Genomic DNA, 19,501 nt, shown 5'->3' with positions numbered 1-19,501 from the left:
AGTTCTTTTCTCCCTCTCTCTATCACACACACACACACACACACACACACAAACCCTCAGCAGGAGGTGAGTGGCATGGCTTGAAGATAACGCTGCTATCAGACCTTCATCAGTAATGGCTGTACTCTCATCTGTCACGGCGGCTTTTTTCTCTATCAGCTCCATCAACTCTCCTGCCTCGGTCCTCTTCCTGACTTTGTCCAGTATAGCCTATTTGACCCTCTACAGGCTCATTGCACTTATAGGGAGGAATATTATATTATTTTCCTGATGGTGGAAAGACCTTTGTCTTGATTATAATACTTCAGTTAGTACACTTCCATGTATTACACTGTGTATACTATGTACTTACGTAGTGCTAATTTCGACTTGGTAGTGTTGGCTCAAATCTAACATGACTCTACTGCATTTAACATAAATGATGATTGCAAGCAACATTTGACTGCTTTTGTTTTTTTTTAATGGCAAATTGCAACTGGACAGAGCATTACTGACGACATTTTACAGTGATTGTCGCCTGCCAGAATATCTGCCTGTTTTTTAGCTTGTTCACCGGAGCAACCGCATCCACTACTACTTCCTTGGCCACCATTTTCCCACATACATTTACAGAAACATACATTTATTTGTGGCGGCCCACCACGATCAAAACATCTGCCACCAAGTGTTGGTTTAATATTTTTGGAGCTGGACCGTTCATTAGTAGTGCTATTGGAATATCTATACTGTTCGATTATGCATTTCTCCACACTCTTGGGGTGCAGAACGTACTCTGTGTACAGACGGAGCAGAACAGAAGGCATAGTGACAGTGAAACTTTCGTTAATTATGCTGAGTCTAAAAGTTTCCATTCACTCGCCTCTACAGCAGCTCCTCCTCTCATCTATCGTCCTCATCTGCTGAGCTCTGACCAAATCATCACATCAATCATCCACCCTGTGACTCAAACTTCACAAACTGCTGCTGAGGAAAAAATAATTAAAAGTTCTGTCTGTGCTGTGTTTATGCAACAACAAATTTTGAGAGGGGACACAGAGTGGTAAAAAAGGGACACACGTGAACACAAGATACATTTAACAGGTTTGCTGACCCTTGTTTCAGTACTTTGGCAGCAGTGTGAAATTAATTCAGAGCCCAACAAGAAACAAGGATCTTTACATATTTGGATGATGTTCATCTTGAAATTACCATGCGTTTTGTGGGTTTGCGTTGGATTGAGGGCTATAATATGACATAATTACTGTAATATAAAAAAAGCAGGATCCAGGAATGACCCCCTGGTTCCTCATTTCACATTATTGTTCACGCTCCTCTCTTTGATACTTGTATACAAAATATTACCCCTTGTCACCTTCCTATTGGGAGTTTGTTGGAAAGGAAAACATTGCCACCTTTGAGTATTATAACTCTACGGTTCCTCTGCCTGCCCAAGGAAAAACCTCAAATTAAACACCTCAACTTGTTGCCGTTGCAAACATTGCACTCATTAGCAAACCTGAAATATGGCACAAGGGAACATCATTCAGTTAGTGTGTTTTATATTCTCACTGTGTTTATATTGCCACACTGCATTTATATTCCGGTTATGTTTTTGATGAGGGATTGGTAAGTGTTGTTTTTTGTGATTTGGTGCTAACCAGTGCCACTGACGTTGAAATTACACACACACACACACACACACACACACACACACACAGACACACACATGCACACGCATGCAGTATTTTTACAGTCTTAGAATTTGTTTTTCTAGTAGAGAAGTGCTAAGAGATGAAATGAGATTGTGTAATGTGCACACAGAGGAGAATGTAGGGTCGAAATTTAAAGCCTTGCTTGATCAAATGAGATTTTCAATTTACTGTTAAAGATTAGGAGTGACTCTGCCCCCTGTGGATTTTGGAAGGTCATTCCGCCAACAGAGAAGGAAACACACAGCTGGGAAAAACAGAGATGAACATCTCTACTTTCATTTATTACAATAGCAAATTAAAGGGAAGACAGAAAGAGACAGCGAAGGACTAAAAAAAGAAAAAAAAAATCTAAAATGCAAAGCTTCAGAGCTAAAGAACAGTATAAGTTGTAGAATTGAATTTGCAAAACTGTGCTTTCAACCTAGCATTTTTTAAAGTAAGTTTGAATCTCTGCTTTCTTAGTCAGACACAAACATGGTGCCAGAGTAGTAAAAAATGTGACATCTCAAGTCAGTATTGTGTGACAGTTCAGTATGACACTCAGGTTGGAGCAGTGACATGACTGACACGAGGGAATGACATGATGACACTGACAGAAATCCCATATAATTAATTGACAGCTCAAGGGGAAGTCTCATTTAATTACTGTCTTATACCTCTGCAGGTATTACAATAATATTGCTGCTTGAATGTTAACACACTGCGTATTATGCTAAGTAGGTGACCTGTCTGTCAAGCTCTTTATATTTAAGTATTTCTCTGCATATAGTATACAGACACTTACACTTGCACAGAGTCACTTTCACGCTCTGATGATACCAACTCCTGGGCATTGCTGTCATACCTGTGTCTTATTGTACATTAGACCTGATATAACGGTGTGTTAAGCTTTGATGGCGCTCAGAAAGAAGTATTAGGTTCGAAATAATGTGCTGGAGCAACAGAAGCATAGCGCTGCCAGTATTGTAGTTTAAGAACCCACTGAGCCCGCTGTAAGAGATGATTAATACACTCTTTGATGTCTTACAGCCAAAACGGCCAGCAGAAATAATCCGTTTACAATGGCTCTGATGTGTGTGTCTCTTTGTGTGTGTGTGTGTGTGTGTGTGTGTCCATTCCAGTGGAGTTCTTCAGACTGGACCTAGCCTCTTTGCAGTCAGTGCGTCAGTTTGTGCAGAGCTTCAAGGAGCGGGACCTGCCGCTAAACATTCTGGTCAATAATGGTGAGTTGAGTTAATGGGCTGTATTCTACATAACAACAAAGTCCAGTGAGAAAAGCAGAAATCTTCTACACAGGGGTGTAATTTAGATGCTGTCAGCTGACGGAATTTAAGAAGTTTTAAAGAATTAAACTCAGCTCCATAAAAAATCTTTTACATGCAGTATATTTTAGTGTTTTTGCAAGTACTGTGTTTTGCATATGCTCCATCAGGCTGGCTCAACAATTAGGGCAACATTTTATGTCTTATATTACCTCACAGCCCTATCTGATGAGCTCAAGTACGCCCTCAAAGACACCACACTTCATCCTTCAAATGTGTTCGATTGAAGTGATTTTAAAAGTTCATGTTATTTAACATGGTTTAGGATATTAAAGTTGACATTGCTGAATACTTTTTTCACACACTGCTTAGCCCTTTCCACTGCAATTAGTGCATATATGCAGGCTTTTTTAAACCTGCAGTTTTCTCAATGCTAGAGAAAGACGGTAGACTTCTATCCCATTGCCATTATTCGAGTTTTTTTTGTTCTGTTGTGTCATCTTCAACATCATGAACACACCAGAAAACAGAGTTAGTTAACAACATGTAGCAGCATGAAGACAAGTGAAAATGTTACAGTGGTTGCTTCTTTTTCATATCTGTCTCTTTCAAACTCAGTACCAACTAATTTAAAATGATGTTTAAACAGAAATTGTGGCTGAGATGACAAAGGGTTGCAGAAGTTACTGACGATCGCGCTGCAAAAGGGTAGGGGGGGATTGGTGTGGTCACCCGAATGTCTGATTACATCACCACCAATCAAAGCTGGACCGATAAATACCTAGTGCACAGTCATTTGTACCTGGAGTGAATATTGATTGTAACCTTTCCCATTAAATAAAAAAAATCCAGATGGTAATGAGTGTTAGTGGGCCTTTTTGTCCAATGGGAAAGGGACTATAGAGATCCTGAAACTGTCAGTCTTCAAACTAGCTCTCTTTTCTTATATTATATTTTGACAAAATTACATTTCCAACTTCTTTGCTCACCTGCTAGCTTGTTTTCATGCACTCTCAATCTCAGCATGTCGTGTTCAGGCCACAGGTGTGATCTGTCTTCTTCCTGATGAATCAGCCATGGATGAGCCACTAAAGACAGATCACAGTTGTTATCACACATAATGAACTCCGTCCTGAACACTGCAGACACATTACAGACCCCTGTGGTACAGTTTATTAGAGATATTATTCATGGCTATGTGTGCAGTATGGGCTGTTTTCACATTATGAGTGTCCTTCTGGTGTTACTTACTGTTGGGTATACATTTAACTTCATACACTAAAAAAGTAGGGGTGTAATGATTTTCCAAATTCACAGTTTGGTTCAGACCTCCATTTTTGAACCATAGTTTCGTACAAACCTTTGTTTTTTTCCTTTGGAAACTTAAGAAAACTGAGGTAGATTACCTCTATAAATTAATTTAACTTATTAATTAACTAAATAAAGAATACCAGTCTATATAAGGACAGAGACAAGGACTGAGCACTGTGGTGCACGCTTGTGTGTGTTTAGGTGAGAGAAAGAGAGAGACAGTGTTTGTAAATTATTCATATCTTACTTGGAGCGCTGCTTTGTCAATTTTTGACCTGATCACACAGAGTGATAATTTCTACTTTCGCGATTTGGTTCCAGTTTCAACACCATTACATCTCCATTTTAAATGTATTTTTGTGTGCTTTTATATACATGTGTTTGTTTGTGTTTGTGTGTCAAGCGGGTGTCATGCTGGTTCCTGAAGGCCGTACTGAGGATGGCTTTGAGCAGCACTTTGGCGTAAACTACCTAGGCCACTTCCTGTTGACCTGGCTGCTCCTGGACACTCTGAAGGATTCTGGGAAATGTGGTTACTTCTCGCGTGTGGTCAACGTCTCCTCCTCCGCACACAGCATTTGCGAGATCAGACTAAATGATTTAAATAGCTGGTAGGTTCATGGACACACATCACAACTCTGAAAACTTATATATTATACCACAGAACATTTATGATAAGAGTGATGTTATCATTATGATGATATCATGCTATTATTCCTTTTAGTAATAACAACACTGGAACAAGTTAATCGATAAGATCTGGGAACATGGTGAAATTAGATAATTGGACAGGATGTAAACAAACCCCAATGTACAAAAGTACAAAAATAATACCATCGTTGTACTAAACAAGAATTAACCGTTAATGGTTTTATTTGATTGTTGCAAAAACATTTAAAATCCCAAATTGTCTCCTCTCCTGTACCTCCTCTGTGCTGCCATCACCAACACAAGTGTCTCATTTTCCTCTTGGCATTAGTGGCCAAGTGTTGGCTCCAACTGGCTCGGTATAATTCCAGTTAGCAGCACTGCTGTCCAGAAGCATTAGCAGCCTGAATATCTTCATTGTGTTGTTACATTACCCTTGTGGTGGGCGGGCAAAGGCACATACCAGTGTGCTCAGCCAATCCCAATGTCTTAAAAGTAATGTAAAGTATCCTAATTGGTTTTTTTTTTTTTATGTTTTTTTTAAATGCAGTTCTCCACTGTAATAGCTGGCAGGGTTTTAGTAATGCTTTCAAGGGTCCTTAGATGATAACAGAAAAAAAGGTATTCTTTCAAATCTCTTCCCTCATCTTAAAAGTTATGCACAACTAAGATTCTTAGTTTTGTGGTCCCTGATGTAATGCCTTGTAGGTAACTGACAAACTTGGCTACTGTAAAGGTAAAGAGAGTCACAGGAACAGCTTAGTCTCATAACTGACATGTACACACAGTACGTTAGTGTTGTCAACAAGAGGGAAAATGTAAGAGCTGCTAAAAAAGGAATAAATCAGATTTTACAACTTGCTGTGTGTGTGTGTGTGTGTGTAAGAGAGAGAGAGTGTGAGGCTTTACATGTTGCACTTGCACCACCTGCTAAAATAAAAAAGATAAAGTGGAACATCATTATCCTCAAGTGTACATATACTCAGACAGTCTAGTATTGTTTCACAGATGTGTTTCAAAGGGAAAAGCTTTACACGTAATTATGATCTCAGTATAATATTATAGAGAGTTTCTGCATCAACGATGTGAATCAACAGATATGCCATTAAAGTCATTGACACAAAAGTGATGTTAAAATTACTTTGCTAGCTAAAAATCTGAGCTGTTAATCCTCTAACAAGCGCAAACTGCATAAACAGCAGATGATAAAAATGAAAAAGAAACCCCAGTGTAGCAGTTACTACATGGCAGGTGTGAAAATCACTTTCTTTTTTTAGATACTTTCTTTTCCTGTAGATGACACACATGTGTACACCTGCAACATTTTACACTTAGTTTGAAAATGTTATTGACAATCAGGTGAGTCATTTGGCGTAGAGACACTGAAGATGGGCAGCATTGGTACTGAATGTCAGCTTGGAAATCTCTTGTGTTTTTTTACAAAGTGTAATGTTGTGATTTACCATAACAAATTTTTGTTTCTGTAACCTATGCATCACTAATGGCCTTTGCCCAGACACAAGAGATGAAAATTAGCTTTTAGCTACATATATCTGGTACAGTATATGTATTGTGCATTGCTCCTGCTAAATCAGCAATAAAAAGTGCTCTTGCTGTTTACTTTTATTGCAGATGTTTGGTGCAAGCTGGACTAAAACTTGTTGATCATTTGCTGGCACTGCTCTCTAGTCGAATGATGTCTGGTTTCAGATGCTTCACATCAGTGACACTGTGCAGCCTTGTTTGGCAGTTGAGCGGATGAATCAGACATGTCTTGTTAAGTTAGAATTGTAAGAGGAACTTGGCCTTGTTCAGCAGGACGTGGAAAAATACTGCCTATTGTGGCAACAGTTTATTAGAATAAACAGAACAAAACTGAAAACAACAGCTGTTTACCTTCCTTTTCTTCTTGTTACATTTAAACAGAGGCTCATTTCATGGTTGTATTGTAACAGTCTGACAGTGTTTATTTCTTTCTCTCTCTGCAGCCAGCATTATTCAGCCCATGCTGCGTATTGTCACAGTAAGCTGGCCCAGCTGTTATTCAGTTCCCACCTCCACCAGGAGCTGCAGCGTGGAGGTTTCCCACTGAGTTCAAGTGCTGTGGATCCTGGCATGGTGGATACAGCGCTCTATCGCCACCTCTGGACACCCCTCTGCTTGGCACAGAGCATCATTGCTGGCCTGCTTTTCAGGGTAAAACACTGTCCTGACCTTCATCTTTTTTTATTCACACATTTGATTTATGTCATCCTATGAGACAGCAAAGCAGACACGATATAAATATTAAAGTACACTTGATAATTATCTGTGGAAAAATAAAGTTTTAGTTTGACCACCATTCCACCATTTTTTAAATCAATAACTTAACAAATAAACTTTTTTAGACTTGTATTTTTTTCCTCATTAATTTTACTGTACACTGTGCATTTTCCTTTGACTGAATTACTTTATGGTTACAGAGATGTTTTAAGATAATCAATGCCTTAATCTTTATTACTTACATTTTTTCTTGATCCCTCAAACTACAGTTTAATCTGCAGTTGTCCTTGTTAAGTTTCTATTAGTGCAGTGTCTTTTCTCAAGGTCTGTGAAACATGGAAGCGAGAACAACTGTGCTGACAATTATTTTTCTTAATGCTGTTAATTATTTTGTTGTCTCAATGTAACAAAGTTCATTTTCTTGTTATGAGCTTAATTATGGCTGATGTCTTGAGATATCAAGATAATTTATTACAATAAAATGTTTTTTTTTCTTCTCAAGATCACTGGATAGTAATGGAGATCTCTGGTTCATCTGATGACATGTGATTTCAGCTTTTAAGATCGCTGTTGTGACTGCTGGGAAGGATTCGTTACTGAACTGTTAGACCTTGGTTGATGCACAGTCTGATGCGTCGATCAATAATGGCTACTGCCTGATCTGACATTTTCAGATTCAATCAGCTGCTACAGTCATGATATCATATGCATACTGGTATGGCACTCCTGATTCCTGATAGAAATATAGTAATAAGAGGAAACCACCTTTTGTTTTTATGATATAACGGTTTGATTATATAATCATTACAAGATATCAAAACTTGTGATCTTGAGATCATGACATTTAAAAAATAATCAAAAGCATGGCCATTCTCAGCTTCCATTGTGAAAGACTTGCAAACCTTGCAAACTTGCAAAGTTGTTTTTTTTTTTTTTTGCTGGAAGATTGGACTCCAGATCTTTTGCTGTGATTAAACACATTACGAGTTTGTAGCCAAAAGACATGAGGTTTCCATTGTACAATTAAACCTGTGTGTCAAGTGTAGATCTCTGTAGCAAAAGTGCGACGATGAATCATGTTTTCCTACAAACAGTCATATGTTCAACATTTAAAAAACTGTAATTCTGCAGTCAAAATGGTCTGTTCTCTTTCATCCTGTGAAGGAACTGTGGCTGCATTAAGACATACATTGTTCAGGATTTTATTATACAAGATGAAACACAAACACTCATGCGCACACAGATACACACACTCTATCCACATCACTGGAAATGGAAGTGCTACTTAAAATCAAGGCAGGCTGTTCACTGTGTTATATTTTAAAACGCTTCTTGCTTAGCTTAAAGGGCTGGCCACAGGCTACTGTTAATGTCCCTGGGATTTAATGGGAGGAGACGTGTGTGTGTGGTATTTGAGCCCAAACTGCAATTGTCACAGGCATTTGCCTCCAAGCACAACCTCTGGGATGGTTCTGCCCCACATACACAAACACATTAATCACACAAACTCATGCATGTAATCATTAATACACACACACACACACACACACACACCACTACAGCAACTTTTTTTTGTAGAGCCTTAACATTTAGGAGCATGCAGAGCCAAAGGCTAGAACAAAGAAGGTGAGGAATAAAAAGACAGAGTACTTTATTAATACAGGACCAAGACAATCAGGACGGTAGATACAAAATACAACAAACAGCCACCACATCAAAACCGCTGACTGAATAAGAGAATAAAATTGATCTTTTCACTACAATGCAATATTCTGCTGGGAAACATTGGGTCCTGATGTTCATGTGAATGTCACTTGACACACACCCCCGACCCACACATCATTGCAGACCAAGTACATTCCCTCATATGTTGTACATACAGGTACCTCAGTGGTCCTGCTTCTATGCCTGTTCTGGAACAGATTAAATAATGCAACAGAGAGCTCAAGGCATCGACCTAGCCTCTAAAGTCCCCATATCCCTGTCCAATCGAGCATCTGTGGAATATAGGGTACCCCATAGGTCCTGTATCTCTGCCTCGCCAGATAAACGGCCCCACTGTGGACTTGGCTTTGACCTGTTGAGGGATGGACACAGGATACGGGGTTGTCCTGTGGTGTCTGATAGTAGAGCATTCGTGGCAGATCCTTTGAGTCAATTGCAACTTTTGTTCAATATCTAGTTTCATTAATAAATGTTTTTTGTGATCAGTTGTTAGTGCTGTTAGCATGTTTAATATATCACATGAATGCCACTGTCACACTAAACATGCTGAGCCCTGTTCAAACTATAAAACTTAATATGGAAAGACAAACTGAGGAGACAAACATTTGTATTTAATGGCCAAATCTGATTTCACTGACATAATTCTGACTTCAGAATTCAGAATATGTGTTTGGGTGGGTGGAATGTGTCAAGTGGCATCCACACCAATGCCAGAACCCAACGTTTTTCAGAAAAACATTGCATTTTAATAAGATGATCAGTATTTTTCACTTAGCAATGTGATGCTCTTAAAAAGTTGATTAAACAAGCAGTCTTTTGGCACCACGAGTGAATATTGCAGAAAAAATGCAGTATTCTTGGCAAGCAGAGCGGTTCAGTCACATACAGCAGAGCAACAGGTGAACTAAATGAGGGTTAAGGATAAAAACAATACCTGTGAAGTACAAGACACATTCACGAAACAACAGGCAGTCACATACGGAAAGTTGGGGAAGAGGGGTGTCTAAGCAGTGCAGAGTAATACCCTTTACATTAGAACAAATCATCAACGTACTGACTACTGAGAAAATGATCTAACTGATGGGAAAAATATTCAGAGATGACCTGATTAGAGTCCAAGTGTCTGTGAGACTGCTATTCCTCTCCTGAAGAGCTGTGGCTGCTCGTTTCACTGATATTAAATCAAAATAATCTGTAAGCCACTTCTCCAGGTCAAAACAATTTGGTTTTCTCAATTTCAAGTGATCAAGTATGGTCCTCTCTGCTGCGAGAACGATTAGTCTGTGCATCACCGATGCTGTTATTCCACGTACCTTGCTAACACAGTTTGATTAATAATTTTAATCTGTGGTGAGAGAGTGATCTTATGTTTATGCAATAGCAAGAAAAAACTTTCTGACAAGAGTTTAGAAAACTTAAAAGCTCTTTGTAACTCACTGCCTCTCTATTTTTATGTCAGCAGTTGTTATGTCTAAAGGTAATGCCTTCAGCGATGTATCTTCCTCTGACTGTATGTACTGAAAGCCATGGGCATCAACTAAATTAAACTGCATTTTCAGTTCATTAAATCCCATATTATTGCCATCAGAAAGCAATTGACACCATTTAGTAATATTTTTTCTGCTGCCAAACCTTATTAAAAATCAGTTTCCCTCCAGCTGTTAATAGTGAGTTCTTCCAAATTGTACATCAAGCCAGAAATATAAAGACATCTATGAAGTTCTTTAGCTATGGCCAGTGAAAGGAGAGCCTTATCCCACTGTAGATACAGTGGGCCAAAACCAAATTATAAGTATTCAATATGGAATAAATATGGCTTTTCTATCCTGTCAATTGATGTTTTAGCATCCATCCACATCACCACAGCTGGACGTTGAATTGCACCGCTTTTGACATCGTATTTAAAAGCATCCTCTTTGTACTAGAGGTGAGGCGGCCAGCAATGAAATCCACTTGATCGACATGAATTAAAGATGAAACCACTCTCTCAAGACGTATTGCAAATACCTTTTCAAACACATCAGTATTCATCAGACTTAGTGGACGGAAATTATTCATCTGCAAATGGTCTTTGGCTGGTATTGTTGGCAACAGAAAAATCACAGCAGAACTTGTACTGTGCGGCAGCTACTGATTGACAGTAATGTTGTTATTTAGTAAAAAGAGAAAGACAACCAGTAGAACATTTACAGAATTCAATACTCTGACAGTCACTCTCCTGGTGCTTTACCAGAGGCCAACATGCTGATCACAGCCATCATATCTGAGTATCAGAAAACATCTTTCTAAATACTTTGTCTCAGTTTCTTTAAACAGGCAAAGACAAGACTGTTTTTACATTGAGATTCATATAGTTTTGAGTGATATTTTTAAAATAGAGTTCTTTTCATTTAGTTCAAATACGAGACACCCCTTGCTGTCATAAATAGCAGAAGTTGATGCCTTCTCTGTTTGTTTTTGTCTTAGGGCTAACATTTTGCCAGTGTTATCACTACTGTCACAATATTTTCTTCAAAGTTTGTATAGTGCAAATATGTTTCTGCATGCAATATAGCTTGCAAGTCCACCCTAGTGAGTATTACTGATGCCTGTAGTTCTGAATGGCTGTGGGTCCTCATATACAGTTGTTCTACTTTCTTAAGTTCAGCCATCAAAGTGTGCTTTCTTACACACACTCTCCCTATTCTTGGTCAATAACCTTACAGCACAACTAGACAAGTTTTAATCAAGAAAAACACAAGGGCAGGCTTACTTTTGCAACTGGAAAGTTATAATCAGACAAAATTAGCAAAGAAAGGATTTGTCTGTTGCCATAGAAATTAGTTGTTTTATTTTCATCTCACCAAGAGCAATTGTTTTCCATAAAACCTCTCAATGTGTAAACACACAGCAACATGAATAATGTAGTAAAAGCTGTGTTTGCCCATAACGTCACTTGTACTGAAAAATACAGCCCTGCAAGCAAAAATAATAATTCATTTAGAAGAACAATTAAAATTCATGTTTGGAATTATTGTGGAGTACTACAACAGAGAGAGAGAGAGAGAAACATACACACACACACACACACACACACACACACTGGTTCACAAACAAAGTATGCAAGTGTACTGTTGATGCTTGCAGGATATGATCCCCTCTCTGCTCTGAAACCTGCTCCTGGTCTCACAGCTGACACTGAGATCATTGTTAAAATGCATCAACACTAACACTCTTGCACACACACTCTTAGGCATACACAGACACACAGACTCACACACGGGCACACACCCTGAGCCTTGTTTTCATTGACTCTAACATACAGTGACATCAGCCCTCCTCTGGCATTCAATCACACACACACACACACACACACGTACAGACACACACACACACACACACACACACATACAATTTGTTTTTTGCAGTTCTAACTTGTTGTTGAACTTGTCATCATGCAGTCACACCAATTCCTTTTAATGTTTTTGTATCTTAAAAAATGTATATTTGTATGTATTCATATATATTTATAGGTGTGTGTGTGTTTGTTTGTGTGTGTGTGTATTTTCCTCAGACACCTGCAGAGGGGGCTGCCACTGTCCTGCACGCTGCTCTGTCACCAGCCCTGGAGGGGGAGTGTGGGGGGGGCTACTGGGTAAATGGGCGCAAGGAGATGACTACGCCACCGACCTTTGATCCCCAGCTGCAGCTGAGCCTATGGGAAACCAGCGTCCAATTGCTGGGCCTGCAGTAGCATGGGACGAAAGGACGTCTTACTGGACTAAACCATCTGATAAAGACCCTTGACTTGGACCAAATTCTCCCTCTCTTTTTTTTCTCAGTATTTTTTTCCCGTTCATACCTCACATCAAGGTGTTTGTAGCGATTTATGTTGACAGTCTCAGAATCCACTGCTGGACTGTGCTTGGTTATAAGTGGAGTGGAGACCCCCTTTTTGTTTCAGACCTGCCAAAGAAGGTCTACAGGGGATGGTTTTTTTTTTCTTCTCGCTATGAGCAAGCAAACATACACAAACACACTCTAGGGTTTTATCGATATATCATTTTGCTGTCATAGAGACTAGGCAGCTGATATTAAGTTATGAACAGATATCAGTTGTCATCCATCTCTGATTCGGTTAAGTTTACCTAGTCATAACTAACCTGATGTCTGGCCCGAGAAATCGTTCCACAGTGTCACTTTCAAAAACCTGCAAAGACACCTGTCTCACTCTGCCTTAACATCATTAGTCTGACCAGCAGTGAACTAAATGCTGTTTTAGAGGCTTTTCCATCCTGAAAATAAAAATCTCAGCATACAATTAAAATGCATTTTGGGCGTAATGATGGGTCACTTCAAAAGTTGAATTTGTGGGTTGTACACTGGCTTCAAAATCATGTCGGTCAAGCCCTAGCACACAGACAAACAGAAACTCACACACACAGACACATTCATGCACCACAACAATGAGTTGATTTTTTAAGTCTAAACCTACCTTTCTGTGGCGGGGGAATGTGATGTCATTAGTCGGCGTTCACACGTCATGACAATTGAACAGATCTGCAGTTCTGCATTTTTTGGTACATTCATGGGCTTTTACTGGTTATTGCTACATCCTCATGCTAACTGCTGGTAGTTGTGTTATAAGCTGTGTTTTAGTTGAATTTTTGCTGTTCTCATGAAGTCGCTGGGAAATCAACTTCTCTTCTCTCTCTCTCCACGGCTCAGCAATCCAACTAAGGACGAACCAATCAAGGGATTTGGGACAAGACACTGAGATATCATGTAAAAGTAGGCCTAAATTTGGAATAACTCCCCCCATAGACCTGTGAGTGATGAGACATTGGGTTTTGTTCTGGGGAATTTTCGTGCTGTTGACATTCTCTAAAGCCAGGATTTTCGGACGTTTGTGTCCGCATTTGTCTGCTCAGAAACAAAAAGGGAACCAACGGCTGCTCTACTCTGTCCCCATTTTCCTTTGTGATCTGTGTTAATCGGTTTTACTGTGTCTGTGATACCCGTGTGTGTTTTAATGCACATGAGTTAAGACTTAACTCGTGCTCTCGGCCCAATTCATGTTGACGGATAGCACAATGGTGACCACTGGACAAAGTGAGAGAGAGAGGGAAAGCACTTTATTTTCCTCCCAGTATTTAAACTGTGATTGGTTCCTCATTGCTGCTGTTGCCGTTTCCTCATTTGGCGCCATTCCCAGTGCATTGTGGGATTGAGATTTCCCAGTGGTGAGAATCAAACTCCATCTGCTGAGCTGACACACACATTCACACGGAAACATTGGAAGTTGTACATCCAGGCACAGGCTTATCTAAACAAGCACACAGCAAACAAACATGTCTGTTACTCATGCAGGAAAACACACACACACACACACACACACACACACACACACACACACACACACACACACTGCGCCATAATGCCATCTCCACTGTGATAAACCATTTTAGCTGTGAAGATGAAAAAGTTTGATCTCAAATTAACAAGTTTTGGTAAAAAAAAAAAAAAAACCTGCCCCACATGCCATCCCCATCGCTGTATGTGTATATTGATGCTTTGAATACTGCCACTGAGCATCCAGCAATCGTTACCGTATGTGAAGCAATAGTATCACTGTGGTAGCTAATTCAGCCAGTAGCACAGAGCCAGACATTCAGAATAGGAACCCAAGAAAGTAAAAGTATATAAATGAAAAAGATACCAGCTTCAAGTTACCCATAATATCAGGAATTCAAAATTTCTCTGTCTTCATGTGTAAAAAAAAAAGATGTTTTTAGTGTGCATCATTATGAATGGTTAAATTTAAAATTCTGTTGTTTTTCAAGCAGTTTGAAGATGTGTCGGGCACTAAATCTTGTGAAGGGCGCAGCCCTCTAAAAGGTCAGGTCCTCCCCCACTATATGAGGTCTAGACTCAGAGATAAAAACTAATGGTGTGTTCAGGCACTCCTTGTCAACTCAATCATAGGATTTTGTCAGCAAAGTTTGCAGTAAAAGCGATGTTGATTAACCCCAGGCGAACCGAGTTAATGGTAAATATCCATACTACTTCTTGTAATGCCCTGTGAGTAACACATCCATGCTGCAAATAGTGGAGTTCCTTCCATTATTTACAACTCATTGTCAGTACAGTCCATGTGATATGATTAGCTGTGGAAGATCTCTTCAACAGAAGTACCTGGTAAATCTGACAGATGACATAAACTTATGAGTTGACAGTGATTGCCGGAATGCTTCATTGAACAGTTGACCAGCACACAATAGATTGTTGAATCTTGAGGGGCCAGTTGTGGAAAAAAAGAAAGAAAAGTGTTTCCTGGCCTTTTGTGGAGGAGCCTTTGAGATGTAACAGGCATCTTTGGCTCATTTTGATGAAATACAGAGTCTGAAGGGTTTAGAAAAATGCTGCGGTCATGTCATATGGGGTGTATGGTGGACAAGGAGAGGGTTTCCATGCTTACGACTTTTAAGCTGATAATTACAATAACTGATATGAAATAAAAGCAGCATAACACCAGGAAAACATGTCACAGCTTACTCAAACCTGTCCAATCAGTTCAATTTTCAATATTTGAAGTAGGGATGGGCAAGGGTACACGGGTCAGTTTTTCCCACAAAATTAAAAAAATGATTCCAGTGAGCCAGTCAGGACCCTGTGTGTTGAAGATTAAATTAAACAGTGTCAGTAAAACTTTTGACTTAACATTAGTTTGCGAATATCACAATGCTTAGTGTATTTAAAAAGAGAGTTGAATTCATGTTTGAAATTCTAAGTTTGATGTTATTTTCTGGTGTAGAAGTTTTGTGTAAATTGACTCTAAATGCCAGCAATACTCCTCACTTCTCGAGCACCTTTTCCTCTACTCAGTGTTGTCAAACTGCTCGGAAACAAACTGTTTTATCGCCTCAGTGCTTCCTTGTTTGACTGTATGGTTCCCCGAAGCTACTGTAAGGTACTGACTAAATAACAGAATAACAAACAACAAAACCTAGGCCCGTTTAAACAAATGCGCTCGCTTCCCTTCACACAAAAGAAAACACCAGCTTACTACTCAGCAGCGCTCATTTAAAAAGTACCATTTTGGGCTACATCCTGTCAAAGAGCTACCGTGTTTTCACAGTCCAGCTGCCACAGTAGAAGTAATGATACCTGAGGGGGAGAGACGGAGGACGTCATTAGCCGTCTTTCCCATCTGAGCACAAGGCTTTCCAAAGACAAGGCAAGGAGGAGTGTGAGCCTTGGTGTTCTTGTTGTATCAGAAGAGGGCTGCTAAATTATCAATGATTACCTTGTTATATATTTACCGTTACTTCTGAAGCGTTCTATACAGACAAGAATACACAGTGAACTTTCTGAACTTGAATATAGAAAAAGAGCAAAAAAACAGCTCAAGTAACTTGTCTGTGATATTGTCTGTATGTGATTTACTCGTATATGATTATTTCAAAGCCGCTGGACGTTGACCAGTGGAGCTGTATGTAGACTGAAAATGTTCTAATAGCCATTCTTCTTTCTGACGTGGGATTACATTTATATTAAATGTTTCAGTCCCAAGTTCTGCAAATCCTAAATGTGTATATGTATAGGAAGAGAGATAATATAAAGATGTATACAGGGGTTGAACAGATGGACTGAGTCCTTACGCTGGTAGTAAGAGAAAACACATCTCACCTTTATGCCCCTATACCATTTTCTCCTTTGGCTGCAAGTGCAACCTTTTCACTTGCGTCCCTGCGGGCTGCATATAGAGCATATGTTCCCACTTCAGATCCAGTGTAAATATTCAGTCAATCTGCCTCCCCCCTGAGGACTTAAATGGACGAAAATGTTTTATTTTTATCATTATTTTGTTGTTGTTAAGACACACATCTTATTGCTTTTGCCGTGCCTAAGAAAAAAATCTCCCTCATATATGTGTAACTGTGAATTTTTTCATGTAGAAATGAGCTTATAGAAACTGTGATTATCGTCTCGTCCTGTGCATTGCCGTAAGTTTTTTCTCTCTTTGGGAGTGATGGAGGTGACGAGTTTGTGTGCATTGTGAGAGTGTGTGAGTGTGTATGTGTGTGTGTCTAGATAAGGGAGTTCATGTCCATGTTTTTTGTCAATGGTTGTGACATTCCAGCAGCAGCCACCACCTTTTCTATTATCCAAAGCCTCTCAATAAACATATCATTGTGCCACTCTGGCTCTCTGTCCTTTACACTGTGTGTGAGTGAGAAACTGTCAGACTGATGACACGCAGCATGAGACAGCGAGCCTCGAGCGCAGTCTGAACTTTGGAGATATTCTCAGATCCACCAGTGAAACTCACACACATACGCCGACATGCACACACACACACACACACACACACACACACACACACACACACACACACTCACACACAGAGTTGTGATTCCATTACGTAGGACATGACATTGACATTTTCTGGAGACTTACCCAAACCATAACCACTACTCACCTAAACTTTACCTCAGCTCAAGTCTTCACTTTAAAAGATAATGATGTACATCATAGGGAGGTGCATTTGGCCCCCAAAGGGAAGGTGAGTCCCCACATTGTGATTCTGAAAACAGTGTTGTGTCCCCACGATGTGGGTAATACACAGATACTTACACACATTTACTATCAGGTCACAATTGAGTTTGTCCTATTTGAGATATCAGATTCTGACCACTATTTACCACTGATGGTCCTAAATTTAAAAATACACAATGCGGGACTTTCCTAAAACAATGTATAGACTCATATGGAGGTAATCCCTCTCAATTATCACTTACGATCAGAGACCATAAAAATAATGGACGTAGCAACTGTAGAGTCACAGATTAGTTTGTGCACTCCATTTTAAAGCATTGAGTCTGGGATAACAGCCATCAACATCTTGGTTTTTTGGAGCCGTAAGTGATTTAGGCGAGACGCCGGCCCTGTGTAGGAGTGAGGGGTGGATCTGAATGAGAAACCCAAGACACTGTCAGCTGACAGCCCGTCACTCAAAAATTTCCACCCTTAATTATGCTTAACTTTAAGCCTTGATAAAATGTGAAGGGGTGAGTTATGTAAAATTCACCCCCACACAGTTGTCATGAATGTTAAATAGCTATAGCAACCAAAGCTGGTTTTTGTACCAGCCTGTAAACTATGTATCTGCTGTAATGTTGGGGCATTTAACCATAGACTGGTTTAGGATCTGTTTAGGGATTGACCAGTTTCAGGAGCCAGCCTCAGGTGGCCATTCAATGAACTGCAGTATTTGGCACTTCCATGTTGGCTTCACTTTTCGACCCTGGAGGTTGCCACTTGCACCATGACCCACTCTCGGTGTGAGACTCTTCCCTCTGCCTGTATTTTCTTATTGTCCTTAATTTTCTGTGTTTTTTAAACCACTTTAAAAAAACAACACAAAGAAACGTAAATAGTTGGATATCACAGTTAAAGATGTTTTTAAATTAGTGTATTTTTTTTTAATGTTTCTATTCCTCTGCAGCTGTGTGCTGTAGTGCTATATTCTGTTAAACTTGAAGAACCACAGATGAAGGATGTGTTTTTCTGTTGTTTTCTCTTTTTTTCTTTTATCCTAACTCGTAGAGGCAGGAGGATAACATAACCACATAACCGCAGAGACTTAAACTGAGGTTTGTATTTTGGAAAACAAAACAGGAATATGAGAAGCAAAACAGAGAACCCTTCTTCTTTGCTCCCTATTAAATATGCACATAAACCTTTGACCCAGACAAAGTGCAATGAATAAATCAGACATCTCTCTTTCTGCATATGTGACAAATGATTTTCTATGAGAATAAGCAGATAAGAGTCACTGTCATCTTGTCTTAAAGAAAAGTGCCATTGAGACACATGATTAGGCAGCTGAACCAACATGACTGCAAAGCCAAAGAATCACAGCAGAAAATCAAAATGCAGGAATAGAAAAGTAAGACAGCTCATCAAGGTGCATTTGAATGGCAGGCGTGCTGAGGTACATCATGTATATGCCAAGTTGTTAGAATGAATATCTGACACAATGAGGAGAATGAGGTGCTGTCTCCTTGGCTCTTTGTAACATGAGGACACATACAATACAGCGTGTCTGCACTTAATTGGCTGTCGTCTGCGCTCACTCGGGCAGAAAACAGAGAGAGGGAAAGAAAGAGCAACCTGAAATGACAGAATGATCATCCTCATTCATGTCCTGGTAATTGATGCTCATATAGTCAGGACAGATTATGGTTTATAACAATGTGTATAATCCTCAAAGCATTATAAACACACTTAATAGGCCCTTATTCAACCATTAAGTGGCAGCTCTTCCTCCATAAATTCCTTCTGGGAGATTTAATGAAGACATTGCATGCACACTCATAAAAGAGGAAGTGGCTAATAAGCATTCATTTACCTAATTGCCACCAAATGACTATGAGGACATTATTATTCACAGCAATATTCAAGAGGGACCTGGTTGCTTGTTCACAACAAATCACCTCTTTTACCTGCACTAACATTCTCATAGTCCATTCACTGCTGCGCATCTCTGAAGCCTGGTTCCTCCGTATCTAACAAGTAACTATGTTACTGTAATTATCCAAAGGGGTCATACTTAAAGTT

At 39.5% G+C, this 19,501-nt stretch overlaps 1 protein-coding gene across 2 annotated transcripts in view; it reads left to right on the top strand.

Annotated features, from left to right (window-relative positions):
- The window catches only part of dhrsx (dehydrogenase/reductase (SDR family) X-linked), a 41,846-nt gene extending 24,776 nt beyond the window's left edge, over positions 1 to 17,070 (top strand). For both annotated transcript variants that reach the window (XM_042495263.1, XM_042495262.1), the window contains 4 exons: positions 2,813 to 2,914; positions 4,668 to 4,875; positions 6,901 to 7,108; positions 12,453 to 17,070. In XM_042495263.1, the coding sequence (XP_042351197.1) occupies positions 2,813 to 2,914; positions 4,668 to 4,875; positions 6,901 to 7,108; positions 12,453 to 12,632 (698 nt within the window). In that variant the 3' untranslated portion in view covers positions 12,633 to 17,070. The remainder of the gene's footprint in view (positions 1 to 2,812; positions 2,915 to 4,667; positions 4,876 to 6,900; positions 7,109 to 12,452) is intronic.
- Positions 17,071 to 19,501: the final 2,431 nt, after the last annotated feature.

This window comes from Plectropomus leopardus, chromosome 10, assembly GCF_008729295.1.
Source record: "Plectropomus leopardus isolate mb chromosome 10, YSFRI_Pleo_2.0, whole genome shotgun sequence".
NCBI lineage: Eukaryota > Metazoa > Chordata > Actinopteri > Perciformes > Serranidae > Plectropomus > Plectropomus leopardus.
The sequence above is the reverse complement of the archived record's forward strand: the minus strand, read 5'-3'. Positions and strand labels throughout refer to the sequence as shown.